Source organism: Prionailurus bengalensis, chromosome B3 (assembly GCF_016509475.1).
Source record: "Prionailurus bengalensis isolate Pbe53 chromosome B3, Fcat_Pben_1.1_paternal_pri, whole genome shotgun sequence".
Taxonomy (NCBI): Eukaryota; Metazoa; Chordata; class Mammalia; order Carnivora; family Felidae; genus Prionailurus; species Prionailurus bengalensis.
Genome location: NC_057355.1, coordinates 119,587,285 through 119,601,955, shown reverse-complemented (window position 1 = coordinate 119,601,955; position 14,671 = coordinate 119,587,285). Strand labels below are relative to the sequence as shown.

The following is a 14,671-nucleotide window of genomic DNA, read 5'->3' as shown; positions in this document are numbered from 1 at the left end:
TTTGCAATTCACTGGAGGATGGCACATAGCTCGTACCCTTTCTAGATGCACAGGCAAGAAGCTAAGTCATTACATACCGTGAAAACTTACATTAGGCCTTAATTCTCTGGTTGAGAAGAGCTACTAGAGAGTAAAATATGCATTCTTGGCTTATTGAAATCTAATGTAAATTCATATTTTACCTCTTCTAGAACAATGCAAAGTTCTTACAACACTTTAACTCTGTTTTCCACTAATCTCTCACTTATAGAATTATTAACATGTATTTTCATTCTCTAAATATTTTAACATCACCAGGATGGTATAACATCATTGTTTTTGTTAAGTTTTAAATTTTAATTCCAATATAGTTAACATACAGTGTTATATTAGTTTTAGGTATACAGTCTAGTGATTCAACAGTTCTATACATTACTCAGTGATAACATTATTGTTTTGTTCAGTTGTTGTCCATTTTAGCCTGAAAGACTTACTGTATGTATTTGTTGTTTTTCATTTCTTCTCATATCTCCAAGCTTCTATCTCAGATCATTTATGTGCTGCTTGAAGAATATTCCTTAGTATTTCCTTTAGTGCAAGTCTGTTAATGATGAAATTTATTAGTCTTTGGTTGTCTGAACATGTTTTTATTTTTTCATTTTTGAAGCTGGGTAGAGAATTCTGTTGTTGGTAGTTATTTTTCTCTTAGCACTAAAAGGATATGTCATTCTATAGTCTTCAGACTTCCATTGTAGTTACGGTGTTGGGAAATCACCATTAGCCATACTGTTGCTTCTTTGAATTTAAGCTTTTTTTTTTTTTTTTTTACGTTTTTAAACGTTTATTTATTTTGGAGAGACAGAGTGCAAGTGGGGGAGGGGCAGAGGCAGAGGGAGACACAGAATCCAAAGCAGGCTCCAGGCTCTGAGCTGTGAGCACAGAGCCTGATGTGGGGCTTGAACTCACCAACCGTGAGATCATGACCTGAGCCAAAGTCGGATGCTTAACGAACTGAGCCACCCAGGTGCTCCAAGCTTTTTTTTTTTTTTTTATCTTGTTGCTTTTAAACTTTTTTTTTTTTTTTTTTTTTTGGTCATTGGTTTTCACCAGTTTTTGCTGTTATACCTATTGGTTTTCTTTGTATTTATACTGTTTAGAATTTGTAGTCTTCCTTAAATATTTCTTCTGTCCTATTTCCTCTCTTCTCTCCTTCTGGGACTCTAGTTACACATTTGTAAGAGTTCTTTACCATATCCCCTATTTTGTCTGTTATGCACTTATCTGTGTTTTCCATTTTTCTCTTAGTCTGGACTATCTTTTAGTTTACCTATTCTCTCTTTAGCTGTATCTAATATGTTGTTAAGCCAACTCACTGAGTTCTTATTTCTAGTTATTTTTTTTCAGTTACTGAATTTCTATTTGGTTCATTTTTAGAGTTTCTAATTCTTGGATGAAAACTTCAACCTTTTATTTTATTGCATAACCTAAGCATAGTTTTCTTAAAGTTTATGTCTGATAACTCCATTAATGGGATCCCATGGGTCTCTTTCTGTTACATTACTTCTTGTTTTTAAATCACATTTTGTTCTGTTGTATATCTGGCTAGTTTTAATTGCATGTCAGACATATATGAAAAATTGTTGAAGTAATTAAAGACTCTCGATGTTTTTCTTGTCTTCCAGAGAGGACTTATCTTGCATCTGACAGATAGCAAAGGGCATTAGCAATCCTGAATTATTTTAATTTAATCAGAGATTGAAATGAGATGATTTTAAGTTGGGCATTATTCTACATGTGGACTAATCTATTTCTGATTCACCTTTATTCTGAGGATATAGCCCTTTGGAGTCCCAATCCAAAGCCTGGGGGATTATCAGGCTCTCCTTCCCTGGCAAGCCCTAAACTCCATTTAGTTGCTCAGCTTCCCACTTACCTCTTCCAGTAATGCACCCACCTCTAGGGAAAGCACAACTCCAGATGCTGGGCTCACTTTTTCACTTTCTTTCATTTCCTGTATCTTGGCTCTTCAGGTCTTTGACAACTTATTTGCTCTCTGATACCTTCAAAAATGTGGTTTTTATATTGAGCCTGAATTTTCTAGTTATTCTCAGCCGGAGAGTTAGCCTGTGATTCTGTCCTCTGTAACAAAAAGGGGAGCTTTAAGATCATCATGAGCAGCACAGTCTCTACTCTCTGGGGTCTTATTCTCTGGTTGTGATAGAGGTTGGAGGCTAGAGGCCTCAGTTTATCCTGAGGATGGCAGGAAGGAGCCTGAACAACTACACAGCTCAACATACCCATTTCATAGTTGAGGAAATAGGTCCAGAAAAGGCCAGAGACTTACCTATGTTTATATAGCCAAGTAATGACAGAGGTAGCCCTGGAATTTGGATCTCCTGCAACTCCCACCTGTGAGCACTTACACTACACCAGGCTTAGGAAGATGTTTATTTTTTTGGTTACTTTTTTTATTTAGTTATTTGTTTTTCCTTGTACTATAGATATTTCAATCTTGCACAAAAGTATAGGGAATGGTAAATTGAACCTAAATATTTAGCCATCACCCAGCTTTCATGGTTTTCAAAATATAGCCAAATCATTTTTTATTTGTATCTCTACTTTTCCTTACCACTGGTTTTTGTTTTTTTTTTTTTTGAAGCAAATCCCAAACATAATATCATTAAGTTCATAAATATTTAGGTTTATATCTGAAGTACATTATATATAAGATTCCTTCCTTTTTTCCTTCCTTCCTTTAACATAGCCTCAATATTATCACACCTAAAAAAAAAATGAATACAAAAAATATTGTCAAATATTCAAAATAGTTTAATTCCATTTCCCTTATTACAAAATTACAAATCATTACGGCTAACTGAGTTCATATTGGATTTCTTGTCTAACAAGTTTGGGGCCTTTGGTTCCACTGCATTTTTTTCTGTGCAATCATCTTGTTCCCCTAGGGGAGAAAGAATGAAAAATTTCATTTCTTCCTAGTCTATAGAAAAGGAAAGAGGGCACAAATGGGTAAAGGACATGGCCAAGACCTCATGGACAGTCAGTGCCCTCTGCTGAAAGGTGTTGTGGGAGCTGGACACGGGGAGAGGGGGAAAGCCTACTCTTCCCAGGTCTACTTAGTCAGTGTGGCCAACCTCACCTATGGGCCAGCTCTGTACTCAGGGAGATGATCTGGATATTGCTCACCCTCATAGGGTTCCATTTGCTTTTGAGAGGATAGGGATGGAGCAGAGAAAGGCCTCTCTTCCCTTACAGCTCTACCCTCTATTCTACGTGGAGACCCATGAGGCATATCGAGCAGGGAGAAGTGTAAGCTAGGAGGGCTAACCTTTGACAGCATAAGTAGGCTGGTCTGTTATCGTAGGACTAATTTTATGAGAAAAAGTGTTGCAAGGACAGGACTGTCTTCTTCCTTTTGTGGTCCCATGCCCAGCTCAGGTCTTGACACATAGTAGGGACCTCCATCTAATATACAGCTTGATAGCAGCCAGTATTTATTGAGTAATTACTACATGTCAGTTACTGTTCTCAGTGATTTCCACATATTAATTCATTTAGTCCTCATAGCTAATCCATTTGGTAGGTACTTACTTTTCCCATGTTAAAAATGATGATGCACAGAGAAGTTAAGACATTTTAAGTGATAAGTAAAGGGGGTAGAGCCCATTCTAAGCAATCTAGCTGCAGAGCCTGGGCCCTTAACGACTACAGTTCTCTGTCCAATAGCATACTTCACTTTAGGTATTGGGAACTATGGCCTGTGGGCCATATCCAGATGTAAGAATAGATTTTACCTTGTATCTTTTTTTTTTTTTTAACATTTTAAAAGGATTCTTTAAAAAGAGTGGGGAAGAGGAGAAGAAGAATATGTAACAGAGACTGGGTGCAGCCCACAAAACCTACATTTATTATCTGTCCCTTTACAGAAACAGTTTGCTGACCCCTGCCCTAGTGGAGACAGTAAGAAGGGTTTTTGGACCTGTTCCCTGTCTCAGGCTTGCGTTGGTGGGTGTGGTGGGCAGGCTAAGTTCGAAAGGTGAGACTGACCAGCAGTGGTCAAGACTTCAGTTTTCCCAGCACATAAGAGTCTGAGCTATCTTGGTTCTGTTTCCTTCTCCAGGCTGATGACATGAATGTCAAGTTGGAAGGGGAACCTTCAGTGCGGAAACCAAAGCAGCGACCACGGCCTGAGCCCCTGATCATCCCTACCAAGGCGGGCACTTTCATTGCCCCTCCCGTCTACTCCAACATCACCCCATACCAGAGCCACCTGCGCTCTCCTGTCCGCCTAGCTGACCACCCCTCTGAGCGGAGTTTTGAGCTACCCCCCTACACCCCTCCCCCAATCCTCAGTCCTGTGCGGGAAGGCTCCGGCCTCTATTTCAATGCCATCATGTCAACCAGCAGCATCCCAGCCCCTCCTCCCATCACGCCAAAGAGTGCCCATCGCACCCTGCTCCGGTCTAGTGAGTGACCCACCCTCAGGGGCCATGGGGGCAGGGAATGTGGGGAGGGAGGGCAATGGGCAGGAACGAGACTCTGACGATAAGGCTGCTGGGGATTCGCTGGAACACTGGGAAAAGGGGCTCCACTGACTATTCTCTGAGAGAGAAAAGGTGGTTGTCTTGGTTCAAGAACAGGCAGGGATGGGGTAGGCGGTATCAGCCCAATTGCTTGGGTTCAAATCCCAATTCTACAATTTACTGTTATGTTCCCTGTGCAAGTCCTTGAAACTCTCTGGGCTTCAGTTTCTTTAGTATTTAATTGAGGATATTAGTAGTACTTGGTTGTTGGTGAAATTGCCAATTTAATCTATTTCTGGATCCACAAATAGCAGTTTCCTATGTTCAACCTGATAGCCAACTCACGGGGTTGTGGTGAGGTTCGGAGGCAGCAACAAACGTAAAGCACTTAAAACACCATGCCTGACGCATCACGTTTGCTCTTAATATTATGTGGTAGATCCTGCCTCCTGGGGCTCTTAAATAGTTGTTTTGGCCAAGAGCAGACATTTTGGCTGGCCCGGGTGGTGAACTGTTGAAAAATGTGGGCCACTCCACAAAAAGATCCATTTCCTTTGAAAAATGGGATAATCTTATCTCGTAGTGTGGTGGAGGATTAAGTGGGAGTAAACACCTCCAGAGGTAGTAGAACAAGGGTGAAGCCTCCCATCACTAGATTACCCTTTGACCCTGACCTCCCATGCCCTAGCTCTCTGGTGCCCCCTGGTGTCTGTGGGTGAGAAATGGCTCACTCTGGGCTGGCTGGCTGGCCTTCCATTCCACCCTCCCACGTACCTTCCAAGCTTCTCTCCGTGCCTGGGTTGCGCAGGAAGAAATCACTGTAGAGACCAGACTGGCAACAAAGAGAGGCCTGTCCATCCATGAGCATTTATCGAGTACCTGGGTGTAAAGCATTGAACTGGGGCCTGTGAAGGCTCCAGTAGCGTATGGGACAGCACCGGTCTGTCAGTTCTAAAGAGAGTACAGGGTCATTAGGGAGTTGACATGGAAACCTGGGAGACAGAAAAGCAGAGGTTCTGGGCACAGTGGGATCAACAGCCAGTGAGTGAGGGAGACCCTAACCTCCAAAGCCTGCAGAGCCTACTAGCCTGGGGTGGTGAGAAAGCCTTCAGGAGAGGGTGGGGCTAGAGCTAAGAGCTTGAACTAGGAAGGAGGTGGGGAGGGCATACTCGGCACCGGAATGAGTGGTGGAAAGGCCTGGAGGTAGGACCGTGCAGGAAGAGCGAAGAGCCATGAGTAAGCAGTCAGCTAGGTTCCAGGGTCCGGGCAAGGGGGTGGTGGGAGGCATAGATGAAAGGGGAGCTGCATGAGTGAGCCGAGCTGAGGAGTTGCAAGTTGCAAAGGGGGGGGAGGTCAGCAAAGGTTTTTGGAGCAAGGGAGTGCCTCCATGTGGGGCACTAAGATTAGTTCAGGAGAAACTGAGGCAGAGAATCCAGCATGGAAGTGAGGAGATATAAACAGGGTTCTCCTTCACTGCCTTGCTAGTGTGCCAAACGTTTCAGCTTCTTTACTAGAGCAAGCATAGTTTAATGTTGGAGCTAATTCTGTAGTATGGGAGCTCCTGGGGCAGGGACCCAGCTTTGGGTGGTGGTAGTAGTAGTAGTAGTAGCTAATATTTATTGAGGGTGAGGCTTTGTGCATGATTTCATTCAGTCCTCGCATTAACCCTAGGAGGTAGGTAGTAATAGCCCCTTGCAGCAGGTGTGAAAACAGAAGCACCCACGTGCTTGGCAAAGTCACAGTTAGTCGTCACAGTTGCAGGCTGAGGAGCCAGGATTCACCGTGCCTGATTTCCAAGTACGAGTCTCTGTGAGTCACTGCCATGGCTCTTGTGCAAACAGAGCAGCCATGTAGGGTGGGGTGGGGGAGGGGCGGCTTGCTGAAGGCAGGAGGGTGCCGTTCACCGATGTGCCTTTTGTCCCATAGATAGCGCTGAAGTCACCCCACCTGTCCTCTCTGTGATGGGGGAGGCCACCCCAGTGAGCATCGAGCCGTAAGTGCAGCCCTTCCTCTGGCCTATGGTACGAGGGTGGCCGATGGGGTCCAGTGCATGCAGGCCCTGTGAGGAAGAGGAGGGTTGTGTGGGGCCCACAGAGGGCTGAACAGCCTCCGAGATTCTGCAACTGGCTCTGGGCTTTACTGTCCCCACCCTAAAGGAAAGGACCAGCTCGGTTTGAATTTGCCTCTGAGTATCGGCAGGGCAGTCCAAGAGACTCTTTCCCTATCTGTAAACTTGAAGCTTCTCCCCTTTCCAACCTCTGGGCCTTGTCTTTCTGGCACTACCAGGTCCCGTTTGCCAGGCTGTTCTCACGGAAGCCAAATTCCTTACACTCAGTTGAGGTCTTGCTGTGCTCAGCGTCTGCGGACTACCCCCTGCATCTTCTCCCATCCCAGAGAGAAAGATTCCCTGTGCCCACGAGGTGAGGCCTCACTCCCTGCCCTTTCCACCCCTGCAGACGGATCAACGTGGGCTCCCGGTTCCAAGCGGAAATCCCCTCCATAAGGGATCGTGCTCTGGCAGCTGCAGACCCCCACAAGGCCGACTTGGTGTGGCAGCCATGGGAGGACCTAGAGAGCAGCCGGGAGAAGCAGAGGCAAGGTGAGAGGGGGCTGCACCAGCAAGTGAAGGTGGGCTGTTGGACAGGTGGGTGGGTTAGGCCCTGAACGAGATTTCTTCTCCTCCCCTCCCACGCTTGCTCCAGTGGAAGACCTGTTGACAGCCGCCTGCTCCAGTATTTTCCCTGGAGCTGGCACCAACCAGGAGCTGGCCCTGCACTGTCTGCATGAGTCCAGGGGAGACATCCTGGTGAGATGATGGCCCTGGTGGGGGGAGGGACCCTGAGGGAGGCTGGCATGGATCCATGTCTGCTGCCCAGGAGCCAGGGCTGCTGGCCTACTGGTTGGAGGCAGGCAGGAGGGTCTGACCAGGTTGGGGGTTGTAGGGGCTCCACCGAAGGTAGTCGTAGTTCCAAACTCCAGACTTTGCTGCACAGGGTCCTCTTGTCTACCCTAGTCCCTGATTCTGGGTCAGTGGGTCCCCGCCCTCAGAAAGGCTGTCACTGAGGCCTTTCTCCACCTCTGGCTGTCTGTCCTGGGGGCCACATGTTCTCTCTTAAGAGGCCCTTGGCCTGGTTCCTGAGCAGCTCCACCCTCCGTGATCTCGCCATCCTGCCAAACCTCTTGCCCCTCAGTGGTTACGCAGGGTAAAAATAAATGCCCACCTTACTACTCAGAGGGTTGAAGAGGCCTTCTGAATTGTGCCTGGCACCTAGGAGGCTCAGCCTACCACTGAGACCCCTGCAGGGCACTGACCTTTTCCTCACTTCCCCTTCAGGAAACGCTGAATAAGCTGCTACTGAAGAAGCCCCTGCGGCCCCATAACCACCCACTGGCAACTTATCACTACACAGGTGAGCCTGGGACCTGGAGCCTCAAGGTCTCCAGCATCAGCGGGGCCCAGCTTGGTGCTGAGTCACAGCCCTGGATGGGGGTGAGGAGGTCGGGGGCAGATAAGCCAAGAGCCGGAGTGAAAGAACTGACACCAAAGATGGGGTAGTTCTCAAGGGGCTTCCTGTGCCCTGAAGGGGCAGAGAGAAAGGCGTGGGCAGGTGGGAGCCCATGCAGGCAAGAAAGTCCATGGCAAGGTGCAAGGGACAGGAATCTGGGGAGTGCCATCCCAATTGGCATCCGGTGCTTGGAACTTAGACAACCCCTGGAGTGCCGTGGCCCATCCTGGGCACTGTGCTTTTAAAGGGACAGTGACCAAATGGCATAATCACAGCAGCCACCGATCCCTGTTGAGTGGTACCTCTTGTGTGTGCCAGGCAGAGCAGCAAGGGTTCCACGTGCATTATCTCCTTGAGTCTGCACCACAACTGGTGAGGTGGCTTGTGTGACCAGGTCCCAGTTCCCAAGTGAGGTGATTGAGGCTCAGAGGCTAGTAAGTGGCGGAAGCAGAAATATGGATCCAACTCTGAATGGCTGCAGAGACCGTGGACGGATGACTTCACACTTTTCTGCTGGTCACTCACAGTGCCATCCACCTCACTAACCCTGGCTCCCGCTTTGCCTTACAGGTTCTGACCAGTGGAAGATGGCTGAGAGGAAGCTGTTCAACAAGGGCATTGCCATCTATAAGAAGGATTTCTTCCTGGTGCAGCAGCTGGTGAGCTGGGGCTCTGTTTCAGGCGCAAGAGGCAGCCAGGGGCCGGCTGTGTGATTTGGGGCTCCCTCTGCCGGTGGTGGCCCTGAAGTCTCTCTGAAAAAGCAGTCAGGTTAATGCCACTAAGTATTGTCGGAGAGAATTTTCTAAACAAAACAAGGGGAGAAGATTGGGCCTTTCCTCCCCTTGGTTCCGAGCCTTCTTCCCTCATGTTAAGGTAGTATGGCCATGCTGGGGGTGGGGGTGGGGAGTGGGGGGGGTGGTCTCAGAAGGAGGCCTGAGTGGGCAGACCCAGTGGTGTCAGACTTCAGAGAGTGACTTGCCTGAGGCAGAACAGGAAGAGAAGGAAGGCTGCAGACTGAGGTGAGCCATTTCCCAGGGGGCTGGAGTACTTCAAAAGCCACAATCAGTATGTAGAGGAGAGGTCACCCTAAGATGAGGGGAACTGAGAGCCAACAAGTGACTGTATAACAGACCGGGCTTGGGGGCGGGGGGGGGTGCCCACTGCCTTCTTCCTGTCAGACCCAGGGCTTCCTTCCAGTAACTCAGCTGACCGAGCAGAGGAGGCCAAGTTGACTTTTCCTAGATTGAATTTATCTTGCCTCTCCCCATGTTCTTCTGGGAGAAGATTGTTTTGCTAATCCAAGGACCTGCATCTTTCCAGCAGCCCTGTCTCATAAAATCTCAGCTGTACAGACCACCGAGGGAATGGGGTTTCCAAGAATGTGCTCTTTCCTCCTGGAATTGTAGATTGTGTCAGGACAGCTCTGGGGACTGGGCAAAGTGCGGATGAATTCTTCTACAAGGGCCCTGTTGTGAGGACAGTCATTTGCTGGGTTTCAGTAACATTCCATTCCCTGATTGGGCAATATTTCTGCGAAGTACCCGCCTGTGAAATTCACTGTGGTGCCCCTAATGCCTTAATGAAAAGAGCAGACTGTTAGTCACACAGATGATCAGAGAGAATTGACAACACAAGTGTAAACAGGATCTAATTAGTAAATCTGTGACTTGGCCATTCCTGTGAGATACAGCGTATCTGTTTTCTCCTCAGGCGCAGAGAACTCACTGACCCCTTGGGCTCTGTAGACAGACTTCCCAGCTCCCACTGCAGCCCAGCAGTTGGCAGAGCAGTCTGGGAGCCTGGGGGAGAAAGGGCAGAGTCAGAGCAAAGAGCCTCTGTGTGTGGGAAATCTGTCCGGAAACTAAACCCAGTAGCCAGATGGATTTGTGAAACGGGAGCGCTAGGATTTCAGATCTTGGGAGGCCCTTGGAAGTCATCTTACTCGTGAAGAGACTTGCCTGAGGTCACACAGTCATTTAGTGGCAGAGTTAGGAGTGAGACTTAGGCCTTCTGCTTCCTTTTCAGGTTTTTCCAGAGCTTTCTTGTTAGTCTCCCTTGAGTGCCTCTCTGATTTAGGACAGTTTAACATTCTTCTATCCTCACTTGTCAGCTGCTGTTCCCTGGGAGGAATGACAGTGTTGCCCAGATTGATGAAGGGAGTCTGTGTTGCCGGGTCTGGGCTGGCTCTGAATGGGGATGGTGTCCAGACTTTTTCACCCTTAACTGTTTACTTTGAAAAATTTGAAACTTACAGAAAAATTGAAAGCGTAGTACAGTAAACACCCACGCATTCCTCATTTAGATTTACCAATTGTTAACATTGGTCACACTTGCTTTCCCTCTTTCTCTGTCTATACTTAAATTTATATACACGCTTATTTCATTTCTCTGTGTTTTAACTAGTCATTAAAAGTAAGTTACAAGCGGTCCCTGGGTGGCTCAGTCGGTTGAGCATCCAACTCTTTTTTTTTTTTTTTTTTAATGTTTATTTATTTATTTTGAGAGAGCGAGAGCAGGGAAGGGGCAGAGAGAGAGAGAGAGAGACAGACAGACAGACAGAATCCCAAGCAGGTTCTGCATTGCCAGTGCAGAACCTGATGGGGGGCTCGAATCCATGAACTGTGAGATCATGACCTGAGCCAAAACCACGAGTCAAATGCTTAATCCATTGAGCCACCAGGGTGCCCCAAGTGACAAACTCTTGATTTCGGCTCAGGTCATGATCCCAGAATCTTGGATTGAGACCCATGTTGGGCTCTGTGCTCAGCATGACGCCTGCTTGAGATTCTCTCTCGCCGCCCCCCCCTTTCCCTATACCCCTCTCCCCTGCTCGTGCTCTCTTAAAAAAAAATTTTTTTAAAGGTATGTTACAGACTTGATCCAAATATCTCTTAAAAACAAGGTTATATATTCTTGCAAAACCATAATACTATTATCATACCCAAGAAATTTAAACTAATAATATTCTCTAATATGCAGTCCCTATTCAAATCTCCCCAATGGCTCCATGTGGTCCTTTTTGGCTTTTTTTTCCCCCTTCCTAATAGTGCTGAAGTGTTGTTTAATTGAATTAGTCAGTGGTTTGTTCAGAGAAGGCATTGGAGAGACGCTTGTATTTCTTGGGTTTCTTGGGTTTAGCATTTGGGGAGGAGGGGACATGCTTGGATGGGAAAGGCTGGAGAATCTTCAGGCAGATGAGCTGAGCCAGGAACTCTGACCTCAGTTTTGGCTTCAAATCAGATCCAGACCAAGACCGTGGCCCAATGCGTGGAATTCTACTACACCTACAAGAAGCAGGTGAAAATTGGTCGCAACGGGACGCTAACCTTCGGGGATGTGGATACAAGTGACGAGAAGTCGGCCCAGGAAGAGGTTGAAGTGGATATTAAGGTGACTCCCTTCCCAGCCTCAGCTGCTTAGAGTCCTGACTGTGTCTGGGGCCGAGGGCTGAGTTGAGAGCCTGGGGCCAAGCTCTCTGGAAGCCCCTGGAGGGTAAAGAGAGCAAGGCAGTGTCCCTGACAGCCCCGAGGAGCTGATGTCCTGGGCACTGGACCTAGCCCTTTAGGTCCCCCTGTCTGTCTGTCAGCGTCAAGGTAATAATACATTGTGTTGATGCAGAACATTGGGGAATTTTCCCACAATATCTGCATCAGCACCTCCTGTCTCCTCATAGCACACCTCTAATACTGTCACCCAAACTTGAGGCATTCTTGTACAACCATCATGAATGTGTTATCTCTGCATCCTACCACATGTCAACGTTACTGTTTCTACGACATCCGCATACCACCTGGGCTACTACTTCATATTTTTCTTTAAGTCAACTCAGTTTTTACTCAGAAGGGAAATGTTACGTCCCAATCATAAACAGAAAACCAGTACTGTTTGCCGTAGAAGGCACTAGCAAAAGTAAATACATATGAGCGTCAGTGTTGTTAAAATCCAGGTAGATACTGTTACCTGCCAGGGCTCTGAGTCTCAGACCTGACCTTTGGTTAATTAAGTCTGGGGGCTTATTCTGGGGAGTGTGCGACTCTTGATCTTGAGCTCGTGAGTTTGAGCCCCACGTTCAGTGTAGAGATTACTTAAAAATAAAATCTTTAAGGGGCACCTGGATGGCTCAGTCGGTGAAGCGTCCAGTTTAAGCTCAGGTTGTGATCTCGTGGTTTGTGAGTTCAAACCCCACGTCGGGCTCTGTGCTGACAGCTCGGAGCCTGGAACCTGCTTTGGATTCTGTGTCTCCCTCTCTCTCTGCCCCTCTCCTGCTTGCGCTCTCTCTCTCGCTCTCAAAAATAAATATTAAAAAAAAATCTGAATCACAGGAAAAATTATTAGGGAAGCATTAAATAGAGACAAGCAGAAGTTTCAAAAAAATCTCTAAAAAATAATAATAAAGTCTGGAGAAGTATAAAAGACACATTTAGACCTAACTCAAAACTTTATGTTTGACGTAATCAGGATAGAAAAGAGAATGCTATTTAATTCTGTGTCCACATATCCATCTAACATCATGTTGGGGTTATAACTCCATACTTGCTGACATGCTGCATGAAGACAGGGAGTGGTTTGGTCCCTCTTTTACAGACAGGGAAGTGGGTGGAGTTCCCAGAAGCATTACAAAGACAGTTTAGAACTGGAGCTAAGGCTGCTGTCTGCTCCTCCAGACCACCTTGCCGAAGGATGTGTCTGTCTCTTGGACTGGCATGCTCCCTTCCTGCCCCGAGCTCAATCTCAAGTGCTCAGTCTCTTCCTGAGGGCTTTCAGGGCTCAAGACTCCCTCTTCTTTCCCAGGCCGACTACCTGGGGGAGGAGATAGAATTATGTAGTGCAGGAGGCTGGCTGGGCCAGGCCAGGCAAGCAGGATGAGCAGGGACTAGTCGTCCCCGGCTGGGTCAGAATCGGAGCAGTATGGCTGTGTAACTAGAGCTCCAGGCTCACTGCCCTCATTCTTATCCCCCATAGACTTCCCAGAAGTTCCCAAGGATGCCTCTTCCCAGAAGAGAGTCTCCAAGTGAAGAGAGGCTGGAGCCCAAGAGAGAAGCAAAGGAGCCCAGGAAGGAGGGGGAGGAGGAAGTGCCAGAGATCCAGGAGAAGGGAGAGCAGGAAGAAGGGCGAGAGCGAAGCCGGAGGGCAGCGGCTGTCAAAGCCACACAGACACTACAGGCCAATGAGTCGGTAAGTGTGACCTCTACTAGGGGAGCCCAGGGCCAGGAGGAGGGCTGGAGCTGGGCCTGGGGGTGAGGGAGGGAGGGCAGAACAGGAACATGGTGATGATGATCATCGCCATAATGGCAGGAAATGTACTAAGTACCTTATGTTTTTAACTTATTTAATCCTCATAACTCTATGCGGTAGGTACTGTCATTATTCCCATTTTACAGATGAGGAAATGGAGGCCCCTAGATAAGACAGCTGGTAGGTAGCCTGACTCCAAAATTCTGCTCTTAAGTTTTTATACTATACTGCTTCTGTACCTGAGACTGAAGAAGAAGGCTTTGTGAAAACCCAAAAGGGGTGTGGGACGTGGCAGAAGCATCTATGAGTTGTAGCTGTGGCAGGCTCTCCATAAGAGAGCTGTGTCCCTGACAAGAATATCTGACAAGAATGAGCTGAAACATTGGGGTGCCTGAGTGGCTCAGTCGGTTAAGCTTTGGCTCAGGTCATGATCTAGTGGTTCGTGAGTTCCAGCCCCTTATTGGGCTCTGTGCTGTTGGTGTGGAGACTGCTTGGGATTCTCTCTCTTTCCCTTTCCCCCACTTGCATTCTCTCTCTCTCTCTCTCTCTCTCTCAAAATAAATAAACTTAAAAAAAAAAAAGGGCTGAAACAATGAGAATAATAACAATGGCCCCTCTCATAGGTTCTCTGCAAAGTGCCTTCCTTTCCAGTATCTCATTAATTCCTCACAATAACCCCATAAAGTGTTAACCCCTACCTCAAAGATAGACGCAACTGAGTTCAGAGATGATATGTGACTTGCCTGAGTTCCTGCCTGCAGTCCTCGTAGTGAAGTCCTCTGTCCACCATATCATAGACCAAGAAACAAGACATACCACCAGAGGTGTTCCTTGTCAGGGAGATGTCCCCCCAAAGAGAGTAGGGATTACTATGAGAGCCTTACAAGTTTTTTTGTGTGTTGTACACTTAGGCTTGCAGGAAGACTCCAGACTGTTTGCTTCCTTCTGAGCCTGGGCTGTGCTCTTTCTCCCAGAGCTGTGCTCTATGCGCAAGCTTCATCAAGTCCTGCTGACTTTTGAGAATACTTCCCTAGGAGGGTCAACCCCATGCACGTACTTATGACTCCTAGCGGCCATCTGAGGCTCCCCTAACCCAAGGCCTGTGATTCCTCCCAAGCACCTCTCCAGGTCTGTTCCAGGTGTCCTCCACTCTCCATCATCTGCTTGGCATTTCTCGTGGTGACTCATGCTGTCTGTCCCTTTCACTAGATTTCAAGCTCCCTGAGAGCAGGGGCTCTTGTCTGTCCCCTCTGTATCCCCAGCATATGGCACCGTCACATGGATTTGAATCTGATTTATGGAATTAAGGCATGAATGGATGGACTAAATGACTGAAGACGTGAAAACATTAATTGAGACACCAAGATCCCCTTCAGATAGATGCATGGAGACGTCTTCTGGCAGCTTGGG

The 14,671-nt window shown here is 47.3% G+C and overlaps 1 protein-coding gene across 5 annotated transcripts in view; it reads left to right on the top strand.

Moving 5' to 3' along the window:
- MIDEAS (mitotic deacetylase associated SANT domain protein) overlaps positions 1-14,671 on the top strand; it is a 68,592-nt gene that overhangs the window by 49,219 nt on the left and 4,702 nt on the right. For 4 of the 5 annotated variants that reach the window (XM_043556561.1, XM_043556560.1, XM_043556563.1 and 1 more), the window contains exons 4-11: positions 4,118-4,463; positions 6,447-6,513; positions 6,977-7,119; positions 7,223-7,326; positions 7,855-7,930; positions 8,597-8,685; positions 11,267-11,416; positions 12,989-13,201. In XM_043556561.1, the coding sequence (XP_043412496.1) occupies positions 4,118-4,463; positions 6,447-6,513; positions 6,977-7,119; positions 7,223-7,326; positions 7,855-7,930; positions 8,597-8,685; positions 11,267-11,416; positions 12,989-13,201 (1,188 nt within the window). The remainder of the gene's footprint in view (positions 1-4,117; positions 4,464-6,446; positions 6,514-6,976; positions 7,120-7,222; positions 7,327-7,854; positions 7,931-8,596; positions 8,686-11,266; positions 11,417-12,988; positions 13,202-14,671) is intronic. The other variant, XM_043556565.1, reaches the window with a different exon arrangement.